This window comes from Rhinoraja longicauda, chromosome 5 (genome assembly GCF_053455715.1).
Source record: "Rhinoraja longicauda isolate Sanriku21f chromosome 5, sRhiLon1.1, whole genome shotgun sequence".
NCBI classification, from domain to species: domain Eukaryota; kingdom Metazoa; phylum Chordata; class Chondrichthyes; order Rajiformes; family Arhynchobatidae; genus Rhinoraja; species Rhinoraja longicauda.
Genome location: NC_135957.1, coordinates 86,835,460 through 86,858,826, shown reverse-complemented (window position 1 = coordinate 86,858,826; position 23,367 = coordinate 86,835,460). Strand labels below are relative to the sequence as shown.

The window sequence follows — 23,367 nt, the reverse complement described above, 5'->3', positions numbered from 1 at the left end:
TTATTTCTGTATAGATCCTTCAAATCACTTGAATTGGTCCCTTCCCCTGTTTTCCATAAGTCTTTGGAGCAGAATTAGGCCATTCGGCCCATCGGGATTACTCCACCATTCAATCATGGCTGATCTATCTTTCCCTCTCAGCCCCATTCTCCTGCCTTCTCCCTGTAACCTTACCTGTAAGAAATGCAGTATTTTTCTTCAGTTCTAATCGATCCCTTCTGAATTTGCTGTGTGTATTCTCTTTTCATGCAGTGCATTCGAAATCAGACTGCATTGCTGTGTTCAAACACAAATAAACCTCGATTTTTCTAACACGTCAATAATAAGATCCTTTATCGTGCCTTAGGAAGCCGCCATTAACCGTAGGGTAGACGCAAAATGCTGGGGTAACTCAGCCGGACAGGTAGCATCTCGGGAGAGAAGGAATGGGTGACATTTCGGATCGAGAAGAAGGGTCGCGACCCGAAACGTCACCCGTTCTTTCTCTCCAGAGATGCTGCCTGTCCCGCTGAGTTACTCCAGCATTTTGTGTCTATCTTCGATTTAAACCAGCATCTGCAGTTCTTTCCTACACATTAAGTGATCTTTGGAAGTCTGTGCAAGCAGGATGAGCTGTACTATCTTTAAAACCTTTATGGTGTATTCATGTGGAGAGTGTCATGTAAAGTGTGTTTTGACAGAACATAACTACAAATGGACGATGTGACACTTATGACTCTAAGTGTTCTCAGTGTGATGACATTCTCTCTTGAGGAATTAACTTGAAAGTTTTGGATTATAAATTAATTAGTAGAAGCAATTGTTTGCTCAGTATTAATTCATCGTTTGGTAATCTTCTGGTTGAATCAACTAAGCATTGATAAAATGTTTGAGTTGAGTTTATTCTTGCGTGCAAGCTTTTGTTGCATGCTAGCCAGTCAGCGGAAAGACAACACATGATTGCCACCGAGCCATGCACAGTGTGAGAGTGATGGGCCTGAAGGTTTTAGGGATTCAAATCGGTTGGAACATACAGAGGCAGAGGGGTGACCTTGTAGAGTTTTAGAAAATTAAACATGCATGGACCTCTGTCAATTAAAACCTTTACATCGTTGGAGTGTGGGAGGAAACCGGAGCACCTGGTGAAAACCCACGCAGTCATGGGGAGAACGTACAAACTCTGTACAGTCGGGATCAAAGCTGGGTTTCTGGCGCTGTAAGGCAGCAACTCTATCGCTGCCACTTTTGTACGTTCTTGCAAGTTAACCTTGCAAGTGTTTAGACATTTTGCAATCTAATCTGGTTTGAAATTGTTGAGTGAATATAATTCTCAAAGATGTATTATGTTAGAAAATAATTTGACTTAAAAAATTTGGAATGGAAGAAGAAAGAAATGTCCTGCCAGGCATGTTGATTGAGTTATATCCTCAAGGTAGACACAGAGTGCTGAAGTAATTCAACGGGTTGGGCAGCATCTCTGGAATAGGTGAGGAATAGGTGAGGAATAGGAATAGGCTTCCGACCCAAAACTTCGCCCATTCCTTTTCTCCAGAGATGCTACCTGTCCCGCTGAGATACTCCAGCAGTTTGTGTCTATCTTGGGTACAAACCAGCATCTGCAGTTCCTTCTGACATGAGTTTGATAGAGCTCTAGGGGCTAGTGGAATCAAGGGATATGGGGAGAAGGCAGGCACGGGGTACTGATTGTGGATGATCAGCCATGATCACAATGAATGGCGGTGCTGGTTCAAAGGGCCAAATTGCCTCTTCCTGTACCTATCGCAACCTAGGATTTGTAGGATAACTATGCTATGAATAAACAGACAAATCCATTTCATTCTAGGCTGGCTCACTCGTGCTGGATCCAATGTGTGGATTAGGCACCATCTTACTGGAAGCTGCCAAAGATTGGCCCGTGAGTAATATCCACCCAGCTTGCTAACAGTCCTGATGTATAGGAGGCAAGATTTAACATTCCTCTCACAATGTTTTAGGAGTATTACATTATGCCTCTTCAGACTGATGTCAGGGGAGGGGGCGGGACAAAGATAGAATGTAGTCGGGGACAGGAAAACTGGTGGGAGAACTGGGAAGGGGGGGGAATAGACTGGGAAAGTCAATGACTTCTCTAACTTCAGATAGTCCCTGCTTCCCCTCTCTATCGCCTCCCCCTTCCCAGTTCTCCCACTTGTCTTCCTGTCTCCGACTACATCCTATCTTTGTCCCGCCCCCTCCCCTGACATCAGTCTGAAGAACGGTCTCGACCCGAAACGTCACCCATTCCTTCCCTCCCGAGATGCTGCCTGACCCGCTGAGTTACTCCAGTATTTTGTGTCTACCTTTGTTTTTTACCTGCATCTGCAGTTTTTTTCCTACAGTATTACATTATGTGTCTTTAAATTAGGTTTTGCATTTATTAAGAACTGCTGCACCATATGTAGCTGTACTGCAAAACAAAAAATGAAAAGATATGATGAAAATTGTTTTCAAGCAATGCATAACAAATTAATGGATGCATGCATTGTGTTCTATGGAAATTGCTTTATTATATTGTGTCAACAAAAATAACATACCAAAGCTCTATGTGTTGGCACTGTTGTGTTCCAATTCCAGGAATGTGTGGTAACTCAAATCATTTACATTTTATCTTGCCCATTAACATCCTGCTGTGATTGTGTATGGTTTAACCAAATTATTACTGTCTTGGAGATCAGGCAGCCTCCTCTGGCATTCACTATAATCATGGCTTATTAATGGCTTATCTTCAACCTCTCCTGCTGATCCTCTCACCACTATTTCCTTCGATATCCACAATGCAAGACGTCTCAGCAATTATTTAGCACTCAATGATAGAGTACTAACAGTTTACAAACCACTGCATAGTTTAATTTTTTCTCGTCTCAGTCCGAGACAGCAATCTCTTAATCATTATCATAATCATACTTTGCAACATACGAGGAATTTCATTTGCCATACATTCGTACCAATAAAAAGCAGCAGAACACACAAAATACATCTTAACATGAACGTCCACCACAGTGACTCCTCCTCATTCCTCACTGTGATGGAAGGCAAAAAAAAAGTTCAGTCTTCTTCCCCTCTTTGTTCTCCCGCGGTCGGGGGCCTTGAGCCTGCCGTTGACGGGGCGATCTTGGCTCCCGTAGCCGGCGATCGGGCCCTCCGAGTCCGGGCGATCAAGCTCCTGCATCGGGGGGGAATCTCAGCTCCCCCGTGCCGGGCGATCTGACCTGGGTCAGGGCTGGTCGAACCTTCCGCGATTTGGAGCTTCCCGACATCGGTCTCTACCTGAGACTGCGAGCTCCTCGATGTTGAAATCCGCAGGCCGCGGTTGGAGCGTCGATCCCAGGCAAGGGATCGCAGGCTCCGATGGTAAGTCCACGGCCCTGCGATGGGGCTCAAAGTCAGTCCCAGGCAAGGCCACCAGCTCCACGATGTTAGGCTGCAGAGCGACCGGAGATACGATCCGGAAAACAATCGCATCTCTGGCAAGGTAGGAGATTGAATAAAAGTTTTCCCCGACCACCCGCCCCCACCCCCCACATAAAACAAACCAGAGAACATTAACACAAACTTTTAAAACACACTAAAAATAACAAAAAGATGAAAACACAGACAGACCGTTGGCGAGGCTGCCATCGCTGACAGCGCCACCCGGTGGATCTAACATTATGCCTGCAAGTTCTAGATTTCCCTTCCTCGGGAAACAGCATCTACTCTGCCACCTCCTACAAAGTCTTTAATGTAGTTTAAGATACGGCGTGGACACAGGCAGTACGGCCAACTGAGTCCGTGCCGACCAGCGATCACCCATACACTTGTTCTGCCCCACACACGAGGGACAATTTACAGAAACCAATTAACCCGTACTTTGGAGTGTGGGAGGAAACCGGAGCACCCGGAGAAAACCCACGCAGTCACAGGGAGAAGGTGCAAACTCCACACGGACAGCACCCATAGGCATCATTGAAGCCGGGTCTCTGGCGCTGTCAGGCAGCAACTCGACCGCTGAGCCACTGTGCTGCCCCGATAAGTCCTGTGAGTCAATCAGATGCACTCGTTCTTCAGAACCCCAGCGCCCTTGGCCCCATCACACTCGATCCTGCTTCACCAATAACTTGCCCGGCGCTGGATTCACCCCATCCTCTGATCATCTCTGTTATAATGAGGAGCTGATCAGACACCAGATGTTTGTCCATCTGGAGGGTAAATGCTTGAGCATATAGTTCTAACCATTCTGATGTACCGTTAGATAGCTGGGCTTGTAAATAACATTTTTCTTCTAGCTAAAGGTAATTGAAGGAGACAGGTTTTATTTTTCAACAATCTCGGTGCAAACCTGTCCTGCTTGCAGAATGAGCCAATCTTCTCTTGGGGGACAGCTACCATATTTCTTCCTTGTTTCCCTCAGAATGCTTATTATCACGGAATCGACAACACGGCCTCGCAGCTGCAGGTGGCATCTGTTAACGTGTGCTTTGCAAGGCTGGAGAGCAACATTGACTTAACAAGAGCTTCTGTCACAGGTAATGAGGAGCTCTTACAATCAAAGCAGCAGCTCTCCAGGGCTTTGCTACGGGAAAGTTGTTACTATCCATCTCTGCAATAAATTAATATGGTTTGGGGCGGAAATATATTGTGTGATATTTCCAGAGTCAAGAGTGTTTTATTGTCTTATGTCCCAGATAGAACAATGAAATTCTTACTTGCTGCAGCACAACAGAATGTGTAAACATACACCGATTAGCCAAAACATTATGACCACTGACAGGACAAGTGAATAACATTGATTGTCTTGTTACAATGGCACCTGTCAAAGGGTGGGATATATTAGGCAGCAAGTGAACAATCAGTTCGTGAAGTTGATGTGTTGGATGCAGGAGAAATGGGCAGGAGTAAAGACCTGAGCGACTTTGACAAAGGCCAAATTGTTATGGCCAGACGACTGGGTCAGAGCATCTCTGAAACGGCAAGGCTTGTGGGGTGCTCCCGGTCAGCAGTGGTGAGTACCTACCGAAAATGGTCCGAGGAGGGACAAACCACAAACCTGCGACAGACAGGGTGTTGGGCGCCCAAGGCTCATCGAAGCGCGAGGGCAACGAAGGCTATCCCGTCTGGTCCGAACCGACAGAAGGTCGACTGCGGCACAAGTCACAGAAAATGTTAATGGTGGTGACGGGAGGAATGTGTCACAATACACAGTGCATCGCACCCTGCTGCGTATGGGGCTGCACACAGAGGACCAACAGCATATTAGGCAGGTGGGCATAATGTTTTGGCTGATCGGTGTCGTACTCTGTAAGCTCAGTGTAAGCTCAGACCTACTATATTTGATTATTTTCTGTCGTGCTGCTTGCAACATGTCCCCACAGACAGGCGCCATCTTCACAAAGGTAACTGCAGAATTCTCTGAATGAAGGTCTGTTAGATGGATGGATAGGTGGCTACTGCTTCACATCCTCTTGGATGCATTCACATTGTTCATGTTTCTGGATGAACCAAATGGATGATTGATTTAAATGGAAATGTGAATTGCAAGTGTGGAAGGACCTTTGATTCTCCTCCAGTAGGCGGTCAAAATATTAGATTTAGATTTAGAGATACAGCTCGGAACCAGGCCCTTCGGCCCACCGAGTCCGCGCCGCCCAGCGATCCCCGCACACTAACACTATCCTACACACACTAGGGACAATTTTTACATTTACCCAGTCAATTAACCTACATACCTGTACGTCTTTGGAGTGCAGCAGGCAATGTTTTCCATTCCAGTGCAATTGTAAGGAAAATTCATGGAAGTAATATATTATCAGCTCTATCAAATGGAGGTCATCCCCACTGTGAAATGAGCCAAGTTATAGTAAGTCCTCAATAGTCATTATTGGGAATGGGTGGCACGGTGGCGCAATGGCAGAGTTGCTGCCTTACAGCGCCAGAGACCCAATTCCGATCCTGACTACGGGTGCTGTTTGTATGGGGTTTGTATGTTCTCCCCGAGACCTGTGTGGGTTTACTCTGGGTGCTCCGGTTTCCTCCCACACTCCGAAGACGTGCAGGTTTGTACGTTAATTGGCTTTGGTAAAATTGTAAATTGTTCCCAGTGTGTGTGTGTAGGGCGGTGTTAGTGTACGGGGATCGCTGATTGGTGCGAACCCGGTGGGCCAAATGGCCTATGTCTGTGCTGTATCTTGAAACTAAACTAAACAAATCAGTCTGAAGAAGGGTCTCGACCCGAAACATCACCTATGTTGTTCTCTCCAGAGATGCTGCCCGTTCCGCTGAGTTACTCCAGCATTTTGTGTCCACCTTCGCTTATGAGAGGTGTGTTCAGTAATCTGATGATCACGGGGATAGCGGCTCCTGAATCTGGTGCCTCGTTTGTTGCGTGTTAATCAGCCAGCGGAAAGACAATACACGATAATACAATACAATACAATACAATACAATATATCTTTATTGTCATTGTACCCAGGGGTACAACGAGATTGGGAATGCGCCTCCCATACGATGCAATAATTTAAGTAATTTAGACAACAGCAACCCAACGAAACGAAACAATTGTAACAGTTTTAGACAGGGTAAAGTGCAAGTTGATCTATGCGTTGTGGCCATCCGGCTCAGCAGGACCGGTTCATAGCAGCTATGGCCCTGGGGATGAAGCTGTTCCTGAGTCTGGAGGTGCGGGCGTAGAAAGCCTTGTATCGTCTGCCCGATGGAAGGAGTTCGAACAGACTGTTGCAGGGGTGTGAAGAGTCTTTGTGGATGCTGGTGGCTTTTCTGAGGCATCGTGTGTTGTAGATGCCCTCCAAGTCTGGTAGCTGTGTTCCGATGGCCCTCTGAGCTCTATGGACTACCCGCTGTAGAGCTTTCCTTTCTGCCTCCGTGCAGCTGAGGTACCACACAGGGATGCCATGCGTAAGGATGCTCTCTATGGTGCAGCGGTAGAAGGTCGTCAGCAGCTGTTGGGGTAGACCAGACTTTTTCAGTGTTCTTAAGTAGAACAGTCTTTGTTGTGCCTTCTTGACCAGCGCAGCAGTGTTATTGGACCATGTTAGGTCCTCCGAAATGTGAGTGCCCAGAAACTTGAAGCTGGACACTCTCTCCACACTGTCCCCGTTGATAGAGATCGGGGCATATTCCCCGTTATGTGACCTACGGAAGTTGATGATCAGCTCCTTGGTCTTGGTGGTATTTAGGGACAGGTTGTTATCCGAGCACCAGTCCGCCAGGTTCTGCACCTCCGCTCTATAGTTTGTTTCATCCCCGTTGGTGATAAGCCCGATCACCGTTGTGTCGTCTGCAAACTTGACAATGGTGTTGGTGTCGAATGCAGGAACACAGTCGTGTGTGAAGAGGGAGTAGAGCATGGGGCTCAGAACACAGCCCTGTGGTGTGCCGGTACTCAGGGTGATAGTGGAGGACAGGTGCGGGCCCATTCTCACTGCCTGCGGTCGTTCCAGCAGGAAGTCCAGGATCCAGTCACATAATGACGAGCTGAGGCCTAGCTGGTGGAGTTTGGTGATGAGCTTGGTGGGGATGACCGTGTTGAAGGCGGAGCTATAGTCTATGAATAGCATCCTCACGTACGTGCCCTGTCTCTCTAGGTGAGTCAGGACAGTGTGAAGAGCCAGAGAGATGGCGTCCTCTGTGGATCTATTTGCCCTGTATGCAAATTGATGTGGGTCCAGTGAGTCAGGGATGCTGGATTTGATGTGTGAGAGGACCAGCCTTTCAAAGCACTTCATGACTATCGGCGTTAGGGCAACCGGGCGGTAGTCGTTCAGGTTGGAGATCTTTGCTTTTTTTGGCACCGGAACTATGATAGCCGACTTCAGGCACTTGGGGACCGTAGCCAGAGATAATGACAGGTTAAAGATCCTGGTGAATACCTCAGCCAGCTGTTCAGCACAGTCCTTCAGTACCCTTCCTTGAACTCCATCCGGCCCTGCAGCCTTGCGTGGGTTGACCCTTTGCAGAGCGCGTTGTACCTCCTGTGTGCTCAGTTGCAAGACCTGTCCCACCGCCTCGGCTGGGGTTCTTTCACTCAAGGTGGTTTTGCCAGTTTCAAAGCGGGCAAAGAAGGTGTTAAGCTCATTGGTCAGTGCCATATCGCTGTGGGGGCAGGCAGGGCTGCTCTTGTAGCCAGTGATGTCCCTGACACCCTGCCACATGCTTCTGGTGTCCGTGGTGTTGAAGTGGTCTTCCACCCGTTGCCTATGGGTGTCTTTGGCCCTTTTAATACCTTTGTTCAGGTTTGACCTGGCAACACTGTATGCTGAAGTGTCACCAGATTTAAAGGCATTGTTGCGTGCCCTCAGCAGGTTCTGTACCTCCTTGTTCATCCAGGGTTTCCGGTTTGGGAACATCTTTATCACCTTGTCCTCCGTGACATTCTCCACACAGCAGTTGATGTAGGAGAGCACAGTGGATGCGTATTCCTCCAAGTCTACCTCTGAACCGTAGGTGGCCTGTTGTGCAAACAGGTCCCAGTCGGTGCGATCAAAGCAGTCCTGGAGTTGTAGGGTGGCATCCTCGGGCCATATTGTGACCGTCTTTATTGTGGGTTTGGTCTTGCCATAATCGAGCCATTTACAGTGTACAGATTTGTGATAAGGGAATTTAGGTTTTTAGATTTAGAGATAAAGCGCGGAAACAGGCCCTTCGGCCCACCGAGTCCGCGCCGCCCAGAGATCCCCGCACATTAACACTATCCTACACACACTAGGGACAATTTTTTTTTTTTACATTTACCCGGTCAATTAACCTACAAACCTGCACGTCTTTGGAGTGTGGGAGGAAACCGAAGATCTCTTAGAAAACCCACGCAGGTCACGGGGAGAACGTGCAAACTCCGTACAGACGGTGCCCGTAGTCAGAATCGAACCTGAGTCTCCGGTGCTGCATTCGCTGTAAGGCAGCAACTCCACCGCTGCGCCACCGTGCCGCAGTAGAATTGTTTATTCCCTTATCATGAACCATCCTATCAGGCAACTGAACCATCCTGTCACAGCCAGAGAGCAGTCAGTAAAGCCAGTAAAGTCTTATCAAAGGTAGTAGTTCACGACGGCTCTCTGGTTGCGATATGACTGTACAGTTGCCTGATAACAGCCGGGAAGAAACTGTCCCTGAATCTGGAAGTGTGCGCTTTCACACTTCTGTACCTTTGCCCAATGGGGGAGGGGAGAAGAGGGTGGGCAGGGGGCGACTGGTCCTTGATTATGCTGCTGGTCTTGCCGAGGCAGCGTGAGGTGTAAATGGAGCCAATTTTGTATCTTTTGCCAATGTGAGAGGTAAAAGACAGAAAGACTAGGCTGAAAAAGATCTTTGATTATGTTCATAAGGTCATAAGGAATAGTAGAATCAGGCCAATCGGCCCATCAAGTCCACTCTGCCATTCAATCATGGCTGATCTATCTCTCCCTCCTAACCCCATTCTCCTGCCTTCTCCCCATAACCTCTGATGGCACTTGTACTAATCATGTTGGCTAGTTTTCTGACGCAGGGTGAAGTGTAGATGGAACTGAGGGGTATATGTTGGTCTGAGCGACATCCATAATCCTGCAATTTCTTGCAGTCTTGGTCAGAGCCATTGCCAAACCAAGCTGCGATACATTTTGATAGGATGCTTTCTACAGTAGAAGTTGGTAAAAGTCATCGGTGACATGAAGCACTTCCGTGGAATCCTGAGGAAGTAGAGGCTTTGCTGTGTTTTCTTGGCTGTAGGTTCAGTATAGCTGGTCCCAACTAATTGTTCATGAGTGATAGGAACAGAATTAGGCCATTCGGCCCATCAAGTCTACTGCGCCATTTACTCATGGCTGATCTATCTCTCCCTCCTAACCCCATTCTCCTGCCTTCTCCCCATAACCACCTAATCAAGAATCTATGTATCTCTGCCTTAAAATATCCATTGGCGTGGCCTCCAGACTTCTGTGGCAATGAATTCCACAGATTCACCACCTAGTGAATATTAACACCCAGGAACTTGGAGCTCCTGATCATCTCCATTCCCATATTGTTATTGCTGATTAGGGCATTTACATCAGCTCGTTTCGCTCAACACCTCCGCCCTAACCAACCTGATCTCCCGGTGGCTCAGCACTTCAACTCCCCCTCCCGCTCCCAATCTGACCTTTCTGTCCTGGGCCTTCTCCATTGTCAGAGTGAGGCCCAGCACAAATTGGAGGAACGGCACCTCATATTTCGCTTGGGTAGTTTACACCCCAGCGGTATGAACATTGACTTCTCTAACTCCAGATAGTTCCTCTGTCCCTCTCTTTCCCCTCCCCCTTCCCAATTCTCCCACTAATCTTCCTGTCTCCTACTACATCCTATCTTGTCGCATCCCCTCCCCTGACATCAGTCTGAAGAAGGGTCTCGACCCGAAACGTCACCCATTCCTTCTCTCCGCAGATGCTGCCTGACCCACTGAGTTACTCCAGCACTCTGTGAAACGTCACCTATCCATGTTCTCCACAGATGCTGCCTGACCCGCTGAGTTACTCCAGCACTCTGTGAAACGTCACCTATCCATGTTCTCCGGAGATGCTGCCTGACCCGCTGAGTTACTAGTTCGTTTCTTGAAGTCAGTAATTAGCTCCATCGCCTTACTGACATTGAGCAAGAGGTTGGTGTCTTGACAACATGAGTTGTGCTCACACCATAATAAGTTGCGGCGGTAAGACCATTTATTAAAAGTACATTTGGTGCCAGCGAGTGTGTGATAAATGACTTCTGTGGCCTTGCCTCCGTAAGGAAGCCGTGATCTTATAGTTACATTGCTAGATAATTTTCTTTTCACAGGGACACTTAATAAAGTGCAGTCTTATTATTGTTCAAAATTAATGAAGGCAGAATACAAAGTTGACTTTCATGTTTGGTATCTACCCCCTTAAAGGAAACTCAAAATATAATGTAAGAAAATAACTGCAGATGCTGGTACAAATCGGGGTACTGATTGAGAATGATCAGCAATGATCACATTGAATGGCGGTGCTGGCTCGAATTGCCGAATGGCCTCCTCCTGCACCTGTTGTCTATTGTCTATAAATCGAAGGTATTTATTCACAAAATGCTGGAGTAACTCAGCAGGTCAGGCAGCATCTTAGGAGAGAAGGAATGGGTGACGTTTCGGGTCGAGATCCTTCATCAGACTGATCAAAATGCAGTAGTATTTCGTAGTAGTTTTAGTTTTTAGTTTAGAGATACAGAGCGCAAACAGGGCCTTCGGCACATTAACACTATCTATTCTAAGCGGCACGGTGGCGCAGCGGTAGAGTTGCTGCCTTACAGCGAATGCAGCGACGGAGACTACGGGCGCCCTCTGTACGGAGTTTGTACGTTCTCCCCGTGACCTGCGTGAGTTTTCTCCGAGATCTTCGGTTTCCTCCCACACTCCAAAGACGTACAGGTATGTAGGTTAATTGACTGGGTAAATGTAAAAATTGTCCCTAGTGTGTGTAGGATAGTGTTAATGTGTGGGGATCGCTGGGCGGCGCGGACTCGGTGGGCCGAAGGGCCTGTTTCCGCGCTGTATCTCTAAATCTATCCTAAATGAGGGACAATTTATTTACATTGACACCATGCCAATTAACCTACAAATCTGTACGTCTTTGGAGTGTGTGAGTAAACCGGAGCACCCTGGAGAAAACCCACGTGGTCACGGGGAGAAGGTACAAACTACAAACAGACAGTACCCCTGGTCAGGATGGAACCTGGGTCTCTGGCGATGTCGGGCAGCAACTCTAACGCTGCGCCACCACGCTGCCCACAAACATTATTTGAATGATTTTTTAGCGGACGACAGAATGATTTGTTTAATTTTTGTTGTAATTGTAATTCTGACTATAGATCTGTGTGTTTCAGAATTACCTCTGCTCGCTGAAAGTGTTGACACAGTGATCTGTGATATTCCATTTGGGAAGAAATTCAAGATTACTCAGGACACAAAAGCAATGATGCCCTACATACTCAAAGAAATGCTGAGGTAGGTTATTTCCCTAGCTTTCAGTTGTTAAAATAATATTTTTTGATCTTTTCTCACTTGAGAGATGTCTTCGAAGCTACCAGCTATTCATTTGATAGATACAAAATGCTGGAGTAACTCAGCGAGTCAGGCAGCATCTCTGGAGAGAAGGAATGGGTGACGTTTCGGGTCGGGGCCTTTCTTCAGATTGAGAGTCGGGAGAGGAAGACTAGAGATATAGAAAATAGGTACAGGAGGAGGCCATTTGGCCCTTCGAGCCAGCACCGCCATTCATTGTGATCATGGCTGATCATCAGTAACCCGTGCCTGCCTTCTCCCCATATCCCTTGATTCCACTAGCCCCCAGAGTTCTATCTAACTCTTTTAAATTCATCCAGTGAACTGGCCTCCACTGCCCTCTGTGGCAGGGAATTCCACAAATTCACAACTCTCTGGGTGAAAAAGTTTCTTCTCATCTCAGTTTTAAACTGTGAGAAGAACAGGAATATAGAAGGGTAAGGTGTGAAAGCAACAGATCAAAGCAGACGCTGCTCTTCCATATCTCCAGTCTCCCTCTCCCCTGACTCTCTGAATAAGTGTCTCAACCCAAAACGGCACCCATTCCTTCTCTCCAGAGATGCTGCCTGACCCACTGAGTTACTCCAACACTCTGTGAAACGTCACCCATTCCTTCTCTCCAGAGATGCTGCCTGACCCGCTGAGTTACTCCAGCACTTTGTGTCTACATTCCTTTGGGTACTTGTTTTGCCTTGGTTTGTTTGCTGAGTTTCTTTCCCCATCAGCTTCCTCCACTATGTACGGCATTATTTGGGTCTCTGTTCCTGGTCTTATCTCAGCCCCAAGCGTTGGAGCATGAAGGTTCCCTCCCAATTCTGTACCGTGCTAGTCTGCTGTCGTGGCTATCCCTCGAGGTCGAGGACGGTGGTCTACGTTGCGTTGTGTTTATGAACTCTCAGGTGGCTTATGAGTCCAATCCTGGCTGTGAAGGTTCTTCGGCATTCAGGGCAGGTAATTCCAGATGTCAGATCGGGCTTTGGTTGTTGCTGCCTCTCTTTCCGTTTCCTTCTCTTTTCTGTGCATCTGTTGGCCTCGAAGGTCGCTGGTCCTTTTTGGACGATGGTTGGCCAGAGTTTCCTGTCCTTGGCATTGGTTTCCCAGTTGTCAATGTTGATTCCACATTTCTTCATGCTGGCTTTTAAGGCGTCTTTGAATCTCTTCTTTTGTCCGCCTCTTTTACGTTTGCCTTCTTTAGGCTAGGCGTAGAAGGTTAATGCACTGTTTATGTGGACAAAAGCATTCAAACTGGTGCCTGTCCCTGCAGATGCAATAGGTCTGGCACAACACTATTGTGCAGAATCTAAATAAATAGTCCCATGCAAACTAATCTTTGGGTCGTAGACTCATACAGCATGGAAACAGACCCTTCGGCACAACTTGCCCACACTGACCAAGATGCCCCTTCTACACTCGCCCCACCTGCCTGCATTTGACCCATATCCCTCTAAACCATTAATATCCATGTACCTGTCCAAATCTTCAGACTGAAGAAGGGTCTCGACCCGAAACGTCACCCATTCCTTCTCTCCTGAGATGCTGCCTGTCCCGCTGAGTTACTCCAGCATTTTGTGAATAAATACCTTCGATTTGTACCAGCATCTGCAGTTATTTTCTTATATGTACCTGTCCAAATGTCTTTTAAATGTTGTGAGAGTATCTGCCTCAACCACCTCCTCTGACAGCTCGTTCCAGATACCCACCACCCTCTCTGTTAGTTTAGTTTAGTTTAGAGATACATCGCGGAAACAGGCCCTTCTGCCCACCGAGTCCACGCTGACCAGCGATCCCCGCACACTAACACTATCCTGCACACACTAGGGATAATTTTTACATTTACCAAGCCAATTAACCTACAAACCTGTACCTTTTTGGAGTGTGGGAGGAAACCGAAGATCTGGGAGAAAACCCAAGCAGGTCACGGGGAGAACGTACAAACTCCATATAGACAGCACCCGTAGTCGGGATGGAACCCGGGTCTCCGGCGCTGCATTCGCTGTAAGGCGGCAACTCTACCGCTGCACCACCGTGACTGCTCAGGTTCCTATTAAAACTTTCAACTTTCACTGTAACCTATATCCTCTGGTTCTTGATTGTCCTACTCTGGTTACTCTGTATATCTAATCTATTCCCCTTATGATTTTATACACCTCTATAAGATCACCCCCTCCTCCTGCGCTCCAAGGAATAGAGCCCCAGCTTGCTGTACTTCTCCCTGTAGATAGGGTAGTAAAGAAAGCAAATGGTGGTGGAAGCAGATACGATAGTGGCATTTAAGAGGCAATTGACAATAGGTGCAGGAGGAGGCCATTCGGCCCATCGAGCCAGCACCGTCAGTCACTGTGATCATGGCTGATCATCCACAATCAGTAACCCGTGCCTGCCTTCTCCCCATACCCCGCTACCTTTAAGAGCTCTATCTAGCTCTCTCCTGAAATCTTCCACACCTTTACCACTCTCTGACTGAAAAAGTTCTTCCTCATCTCCGTTCTAAATGGCCTACCCCTTATTCTTAAACTGTGGCCCCTGGTTCTGGATTCCCCCAACATTGGGAACATGTTTCCTGCCTCTAACGTGTCCAATCCCTTAATCTTATATGTTTCGATAAGATCCCCTCTCAGCTTTCTAAATTCCAGCGTATACAAACCCCAGTTGCTTGTGGAGGCATGGTGGCGCAGCGGTAGAGTTGCTGCCTCACAGCGCCGGAGACCCGGGTTCCATCCTGACTACGGGTGCTGTCTGTACGGAGTTTGTACCTTCTCCCCGTGACCTGCGTAGGTTTTCTCCGGGTGCTCCGGTTTCCTCCCACACTCCAAAAACGTGCAGGTTTGTAGGTTAATTGGCTTAGTTTGTGTGTAAATTGTCCCTAGTGTGTGTAGGATAGTGTTAGTGTGCGGGGATCGCTGGTGGATGTGGACTCGGTAGACCGAAGGGCCTGTTTCTGTACTGTCTTCTATAAACTAAACCAAACTAAAGTTTCTAATATGTGTAAGAAGAGACTGCAGATACTGGTTTACACCAAAGATAGACACAAAACGCTGGAGTAACTCAGCGGGTCAGGCAGCATCACTGGTGAGAAGGAATGGGTGTCGTTTCGGGTCGAGATCCTTCTTCAGAATCTATCTATCTCTGCCATAAAAATATCCACTGACTTGGTGTGGCCATGAATTCCACAGATTCACCACCCTCTGACCAACGAAATTCCTCCTCATCTCCTTCCTTAAGGAACGTCCTTTTATTGTGTGACTGTGTGTCAGCGGAGAGGGAAATGAGAGATAGGGAACGAGAGACAAGTTGCGAAAACAAGAGTTCAAAGGGGGCGAAGTTCAAGGAATTGTTGTTAGGTAGCGGCGGGAAGCAGCGAGGCAAACAATTACAAATTGTCATCGGGGACAGTCCATCTGGTCGGAGAAGTCGGCAGGGGGAGGAATGGCGAGCGGGGGGGAAAGCAAGGGTTACTTGAAGTTGGAGAAGTCAATGTTGAATATTCATACTGCTGCTAGACACAAAAAGCTGGAGTAACTCAGCGGGTCAGGCAGCATCTCGAGAGATGAGGAATGGGCAACGTTTCGGGTCGAGACCCTTTTTCAGAATGATGTCAGGGGAGGGGGTGGGACAAAGATAGGATGTAGTCGGAGACAGGAAGATTGGTGGGAGAACTGGGAAGGGGGAGGGGTTTGAGAGAGAGGGAAAGTGGGGAATATCTGAAGTTAGAGATTTCAATGTTCAAACCACTGGGGTGTAAACTACCCAAACGAAATATGAGATGCTGTTCCTCCAATTTGCGGTGGGCCTCACTCTGACAATGGAGGAGGCCCAGGACAGAAAGGTCAGATTGGGAGTGGGAGGGGGAGTTGAAGTGCTCAGCCACCGGGAGATCAGGTAGGTTAAGACGGACTGAGCGGAGGTGTTGAGTGAAACGCGGCTGGGTTGTTTAATAAATGCGGTGGGCTTTCTACACAGGGTGGTGCGGGCTGAAGGGACCCTGGTGCTCCTGCTCAGCCAGGAGCTGTCTCTGGACATACAGCGGTGGCAGAGACTACAGGGCCAGCAGCCTGTGGTCCAGGAGGAGCACAGCTCAACGCCGCTGGAAGCTGCGGGCGCCACCGACTCGGCTGCTGCTGCTGCTGCTGCTGCTGCTGCTGCTGCTGAAGAGGAGCTGTCCCGTGTGAAAGCAGAAGCCTGGGCCTCTCTAATACCTGCAGGAATCTTCCCCGTCAGTCTAGGTGTAACAGAGGCCTCTATACACAAGTACAGGAAAGTTCCCCGCAATGTGAGTGGAAACGTCAACATGGACCCAGGGCCACACTCAAAGGAGCCGCCTTCAGACTGACGACCCGAACCACCAGCTCACCTGCCCATGGGGTCGCCAACTGTCCCGTCTCAGCCGGGACATCCCGTATTTTGGGCTAAATTGCTTTGTCCCGTATGGGGCTGCCCTTGTGCCGTGTTAGTAGGGTTGCCAACTTCCTCACTCCCAAATAAGGGACAAAGGGTGACGTAACCGCCCCACGTCACCTCACCCAGCCAGCTGCCACGTGCTCCCGGCCCGGCCGCCATTGGTGGAGCGGGAGCACGTGGCCGCTGGCTGGGTGAGGTCACGTAGGGCACGGGGCGGTGACATCACCTTGTCCCGTATTTGGGAGTGAGGAAGTTGGCAACCCTATCTGCCCATCCACTCCACAGGTAGGTCGTAGAGTCACAGAGTGATACAGTGTGGAAACAGGCCCTTCGTGCTGCCTGACCCACTGAGTTCCTCAAGCACTTCGTGTTTTGCTCCAGACTCCAGCGTCTACAGTTCTTTGTGTCAATGTCGACCCAGGGTTTGTTCAGTTTGTCACGCGCAATGCGAGAGTTCAAAGCGAACTGGAGTCTACAGAAAGATCAGTAATTTTTACCGTCACGGTGGCGCAGCTGTAGAGTTGCTGCTTTAAAGCGAATGCAGCGCCGGAGACCCGGGTTCCATCCCGACTACGGGCGCCATCTGTACGGAGTTTGTACGTTCTCCCCGTGACCTGCGTGGGTTTTCTCCCAGATCTTCAGTTTCCTCCCACACTCCAAAGACGTGCAGGTTTGTAGGTTAATTGGCTTGGTAAATGTAAAAATTGTCATTAGTGGGTATAGGATAGTATTAATGTGCGGGGATCGCCGGTCGGCGCGGACCTGGTGGGCTGAAAGGGCCTGTTTCTGCGCTGTATCTCTAAACTAAAAAAAAACAAAATCTAAACTAAAACACAAAGTGCTGGACTAAAAATTTAACGTTAGAAAATCTTCAAAAATATAACGTTAGTAATTTATTGGACCCATCACATTAACTTTTAGAAACCGCAGATGGCGGTGTTTTGAGCAAAGAGGTGCTGTAGTAACCCGACAGGTCAAGCAGCATCTGTGGTGGGAGTGGACAGGCGACGGTTCCAGTCGGGGCCCATCTTCAACACGATTCAGGCTGAATAAAGGTCCCGACCCAAAACCTCACCTGTCCACTCCCTTCCTCGCTCAGCCGGACCTCCAGATGAATCATGTGTGAGGCTGAGGAGTGTCAATCCTAGGCTCAATTATTCAGCTTTGATCAGTGTTCAGTAATAGGAGCAGAAATAGGCCATTCAGCCCATCAAGTCTACTCCCTAGTGGATGTAGGATAGTGTTAATGTGCGGGGATCGCTGGTTGGCACGGACCCGGTGAGGCAAAAGCACCTGTCGGCTCGAAACGTCACCCATTCCTTCTCTCCTGAGATGCTGCCTGACCTGCTGAGTTACTCCAGCATTTTGTGAATAAATACCTTCGACTTGTACCAGCATCTGCAGTTTTTTTTCTTTCAAAGACACTTGGTCAGGTGCATGGATAGGAAGGATTTAGAGGGAAACGGGACTCGCTAAGGTGGGGCATCTTGGGAGGTATGGATGAGTTTAGCCGAATGGCCTGTTTCCAAGCTGAAAGACTCGCATGTGGTAGTTTAGATTTCCAGCAGAGCGAATAAACGTTCCTCAAGCTGCTGGCAGACGAGCAGATAAATACCTGGTGGAATTCTGACACAGACGAGGCAAACGTCAAAGATGGCACCTTTACCATAAAGTACGCGCGAGATAACCGAATGTGAGAACTATACAGATTTCATCAATGATGAGCAACAGATTTTTTTGATACAAATGATTGTTTAAGAATGACTCAACAACATTATCACAAATATATAATTTGCTTTTTCATGATGTCAAAGCTGTTTGTACTGTTTAATACACAGTTTCATTTGTTACAACTCAGTATTTTATGAATAAAGTTTCCATGATTTTTATGACAGTGATCTTGATATTGGTTTATTATTGTCACTCGACCAAGTGGAGCCGGTGGGCACAAACCTCTCCTGCATTGGTGCAGCACCCTCTCCTCCCCCCCCTCCCCCTCCCTCCCTCCCCTTCCCCCTCCCCACCCCTCCCTCCTCACTCTCCTCCCCCTCCCTCCTCCCTTTCCCCCTCCCCCTCCTCCCTTTCCCCCTCCCCCACCCCTCCCTCCCCCCTCATTCCCTCCCTCCTCCTCCCCTTCCCCCTCCTCTCCCCTCCCTCCTCACTCTCCTCCCCCCTCCCCCACCCCTCCCTCCTCACCCTCCCTCCCCTTGCTCCCTCCCTTCCTTCACCCCTCCCCCCATCCACCCGTCCTCTCCCCTCCCCCTCCCTCCTCCCCCCACTCCATCTCCCTCAACCCCCTTTATCCTCCCTCCTCCCCCTCCCTCCCAACTCCTTCCCTCCCGCCCTCCCTCCACCCTCCTCACCCACTCCCTCCCCTCCCCCTCCTCTACTCTCCCTTATCATTTGTCTGTACACTGTGGACAACTCGATTGTAATCATAGTAAAATACTGTAATATTATATTCCACACTGTTTATTTTCTTCTGGCACTTGTGCATTTGTGTATAGTTTAGAAATATAGAAGCATAGAAAATAGGTGTAAGAGTAGGTCATTCGGCCCTTCGAGCCAGCACCGCCATTCAATATGATCATGGCTGATCATCCAAAATCAGTACCCCGTTCTTGCTTTTTCACCATTTCCCTTGATTCCGTTAGCCCTAAGCACTAAATCTAACTCTTTTGAAACCATCCAGTGAATTGGCCTCCACTGCCTTCTGTGGCAGAGAATTCCACAGATTCTCAACTCTCTGGGCGAAAAAGTTTTTCCTCCGTTCTAAATGGCCTCCCCCTTATTCTTAAACTGCGGCCCCTGGTTCTGGACTTCCCCAACATCGGGAACATGTTTCCTGCATCTAGGCTGTCCAATCTCTTAAGAATTTTATATGTTTCTATAAGATCCCCTCTCAGCCTCCTAAATTCCAGTGAATTCAAGCCCAGTCGACCCATTCTTTCATCATAGGTCAGTCCCGCCATGCCAGGAATTAACCTGGTGAACCTACACTGCACTCCCTCAATAGCAAGGACGCCCTTCCTCAAATTGGGAGACCAAAACTGCACACAGTACTCCAGATGTGGTCTCACCAGGGCCCTGTACAACTGCAGAAGGACCTCTTTGCTCCTATACTCAAATCCTCTCGATATTAAGGCCAACATGCCATTAGCTTTCTTCACTGCCTGCTCTACCTGCATGTTTACTTTCAGTGACTGATGTACTAGGACCCAGGTCTCGTTGCATTACAAGATGGCGCCCAAGCCAGGCGACTCTCTGCGTGACGGTCCCAGAAGTGGATCTGCAACCACTCTTTTGAACCTCTACTCCAACAGCAGCATTTCTTACTCTAACTCGGCTTACTAAACATTATTCCCTTTATCCTGTATCTGTACACTGGATGGAATGATTTTAATCATGTACAGTCTTTCTGCTTGGACTGTTTCTGTGCTGTATGGCTCTCGGGCGGTCACGGTGGTGCAGGTGTAGAGTTGCTGCCTTACAGCCCTTGCAGCGCCGGAGACCCGGATTCCATCCCGACTACGGGTGCTGTCTGTACGGAGTTTGTACGTTCCCCCCGTGACCTGCGTGGGTTTTTCTCCGAGATCTTCGGTTTCCTCCCACACTCCAAAGACGTGCAGGTTTGTAGGTTCATTGGGTTGGTGTACAGTATGTGCAAATTGTCCCTATTGTCTGTAGGATAGTGTTAGTGTACGGGGATCGCTGGTCAGCGCGGACTCGGTGGACCGAAGGGCCTGTTTCTGCGCTGTATCTCTAAACTAAACTAAACTATAAATATGGTGGCAGCAGTAGAGTTGATGCCTTATAGACAATAGACAATAGGTGCAGGAGGAGGCCATTCGGCCCTTCGAGCCAGCACCGCCATTCAATGTGATCATGGCTGATCATTCTCAATCAGTACCCCGTTCCTGCCTTCTCCCCATACCCCGTGACTCCGCTATCCTTAAGAGCTCTATCTAGCTCTCTCTTGAATGTATTTAGAGAATTGGCCTCCACTGCCTTCTGAGGCAGTGAATTCCACAGATTTACAACTCGGACTGAAAAAGTTTTTCCTCATCTCAGCGCCAGAGACCCGGGTTCCATCCTGACCATGGGTGCCCTGTATGGAGTTTGTACGTTCTCCCCGTGACCACGTGGGTTTTCTCCAGGTGTTCTGCTTTCCTTTCACGCTCCAAAGACATAGACATACATGACACAAAAAGCTGGAGTAACTCAGAGGGTTAGACAGCATCTCTGGAGAAAAGGAATGGGTGACGTTTTGGGTGGAGACCCTTCAGAGTTAGGGGCAAGGGAAATGAGAGATATAGGCGATGTAGAGATATATAGAACAATTGAATGAAAGATATGCATAAAAGAAACGATGATAAAGGAATCAGGCCATTGTTAGCTGTGGCCCAGGTGAGAACGAGCTACAGACAATGAGACTCAAGACGACTTTAAAGCTGGTAAGGCATGGGTGGGGGACGGATGGAGAGAGAGGGGATGCAAGGGTTAAGGGCCTGTCCTACATAGGCGATCTTTTTGGCAACTGCCAGCGACTGTCAAAGTTAAGTGTATTTTGTGAAAAGTGTGTGGGCATTCTTTGAAAATGTAACTGAGATGCATATCTGGTTTCTGGGTTGGGAGCCTACTTTAAATGTAATGGCGAATGGCCATAAACATCGCGAAAATTCCCACGCTTACCTGACCGTCAAACTGTCGCCTCCAATCTACCTGTCAAATGTCCTGACGGAGTCTGAAGAAGGGTCTCGACCCGAAACGTCGCCCATTCCTTCTCTCCCGAGATGCTGCCTGACCCGCTGAGTTACTCCAGCATTTTGTGAATAAATACCTTCGACTGTCAAAGTCGTAGCAGATCGCCGACCTTTTCTTTTACCCGACGACAATGACCACGACAATGCCGAGTCAGGTCGAGATTACAGCGTCTTCTGAAACATCGTGAAATTCCCACGCTGTCAATGCTTCTCCGGCGTGCTGGTTTTCGCTGAAATCACTGACAAGTCGGTAAGTACTTGTGAGTTTTGAACTATAACATCTTGTATGGGTTACTTGAAAACCAAGCTTCACTGTAACAAGGAATAAACCGGATTTACTTCCAGTTTACTAATAGCTGTATTAAAAAATTAATTTAAAAAGTAGTTAAGTGGATTTTTGTGAAAAGTGTGTGGGCATTCTTTGAAAATGTATGGGAGATGCATATCTGGTTTCTGGGTTGCATATCTGGGTTTGGAGCCCACTTTAAATGTAATGGCTGATAGCCATAAACATCACGAAAATTCCCACACTTACCTGACCGTCAAACTGTCACCTCCAATCTACCCGTCCTGACGGTAAATAAATTAGTTAAACACAAGTATTTTATGGTTTTTTGAAATGACTTTACTTATTTTAATATTATGTGCTTCTAAATGCATCTAAGAGAACCTATCAAACCTGGGGACAGCATGCAACAGCGCCCGCAATAAGCAACGATACCTGGCGACAAGCCAGATGTCGCCGAGAGATTTCAAACTGGTTGATTTCTCAGCGACGGGCTGAGTCGATCTTTAGCAGACTCCTCACGATCATGCCCGTGACACACCGACCGGTGAACTGTCGCCGACAGCCTAGTCACCGGCAGTCACCTTAAAATCGCCTAAGTGGGACAGGCCCATTACTTGAGTTACCTTTATCATTGTTACTTTTTGGCATATCTTTCATTTGTTCTACCTCTATCTCACCGTCTATATCTCTAGTTCCCCTCTTCTCTGACTCAGTCTGAAGAGGGGTCTCGACCCGACCCGACCCGAAACGTCACCTGTTCCTTTTCTCCAGAGATGCTGCCTGGCCCGCTGAGTTACTCCAGCTTTTTATGTCTATCTTCGGTAGGGTTGCCAACTGTCCCGTATTAGTTGGGACATCCTGTATTTTGTGCTTAATTGGTTTGTCCCGTACGGGACCGCCCTTGTCCCGTATTAGGCCCGGGGGGGCGCCGTAGGCCCCGACGCTGTAGGCCCGGACACCGTGGGCCCGGACAGTGTAGGCCGGAAACTGTAGTGTACAGACAGTGTAGATACGGACAGTGTAGGTCCGGACAGTGTAGGCCGGATACTGTAGGCCCGGATACTGTAGGTCCAGTCAGTGTAGGTTCGGACACTGTAGGCCCGGACAGTGTAGGCCCTGAGGTCCGTGCGCCGCCTAACGGAGGTTGCATAGCAACCCACCTCCCGGCCCAGGTGGCCGCCATTGGTGGAGCGGGAGCACGTGGCCGCTGGCTGGGTGATGTCACATGGGGCGCAGGGCGGTAAAGTTGCCCTTTGTCCCTTATTTGGGAGTGAGGAAGTTGGCAACCCTAATCTTCGGTGTAAACCAGCATCTGCAGTTCCTCCCTACACATGTTTGTAGGCTAATTGGCTTGGTATAAAATTGTGCATTGTCCCCAGTGTGTGTAGGATAGTGTTAGTGTGCGGGGATCGCTGGTCGGCGCGGACCCGGTGGGCCGAAGGGCCTGTTTCCGCGCTGTATCTCTAAACTAAACTAAAAGATTTAATTTCCAATTTCTCCTGTTCCATGTAATGTGTGGAATAACCACTAGAGGTCACCAAACACTGATCTCTGAAGCACGACCCATTCAGTTTGAAGTAGACGCAAAGAACCGCAGATACAGGTTTAGAAATCAAAATACAGAGTGCTGGAGTAACTCAGTGGGTCAGGCAGCATCTGTGGAGAACGTGGATAGGTGACGTTTCACAGAGTGCTGGAGTAACTCAGCGGGTCAGGCAGCATCTGTGGAGAACGTGGATAGGTGACGTTTCACAGAGTGCTGGAGTAACTCAGCGGGTCAGGCAGCATCTGTGGAGAACGTGGATAGGTGACGTTTCACAGAGTGCTGGAGTAACTCAGCATCTGTGGAGAACAAGGATAGGTGGTTTTCAGACAAACGG

At 48.5% G+C, this 23,367-nt stretch overlaps 1 protein-coding gene across 2 annotated transcripts in view; it reads left to right on the top strand.

Annotated features, from left to right (window-relative positions):
- The window catches only part of thumpd2 (THUMP domain containing 2), a 44,626-nt gene extending 26,112 nt beyond the window's left edge, over window positions 1-18,514 (top strand). Inside the window, exons 7-10 of one of the 2 annotated variants that reach the window (XM_078400267.1) lie at window positions 1,823-1,894; window positions 4,409-4,523; window positions 11,860-11,980; window positions 15,998-18,514. In XM_078400267.1, the coding sequence (XP_078256393.1) occupies window positions 1,823-1,894; window positions 4,409-4,523; window positions 11,860-11,980; window positions 15,998-16,367 (678 nt within the window). In that variant the 3' untranslated portion in view covers window positions 16,368-18,514. The remainder of the gene's footprint in view (window positions 1-1,822; window positions 1,895-4,408; window positions 4,524-11,859; window positions 11,981-15,997) is intronic. The other variant, XM_078400268.1, reaches the window with a different exon arrangement.
- Window positions 18,515-23,367: the final 4,853 nt, after the last annotated feature.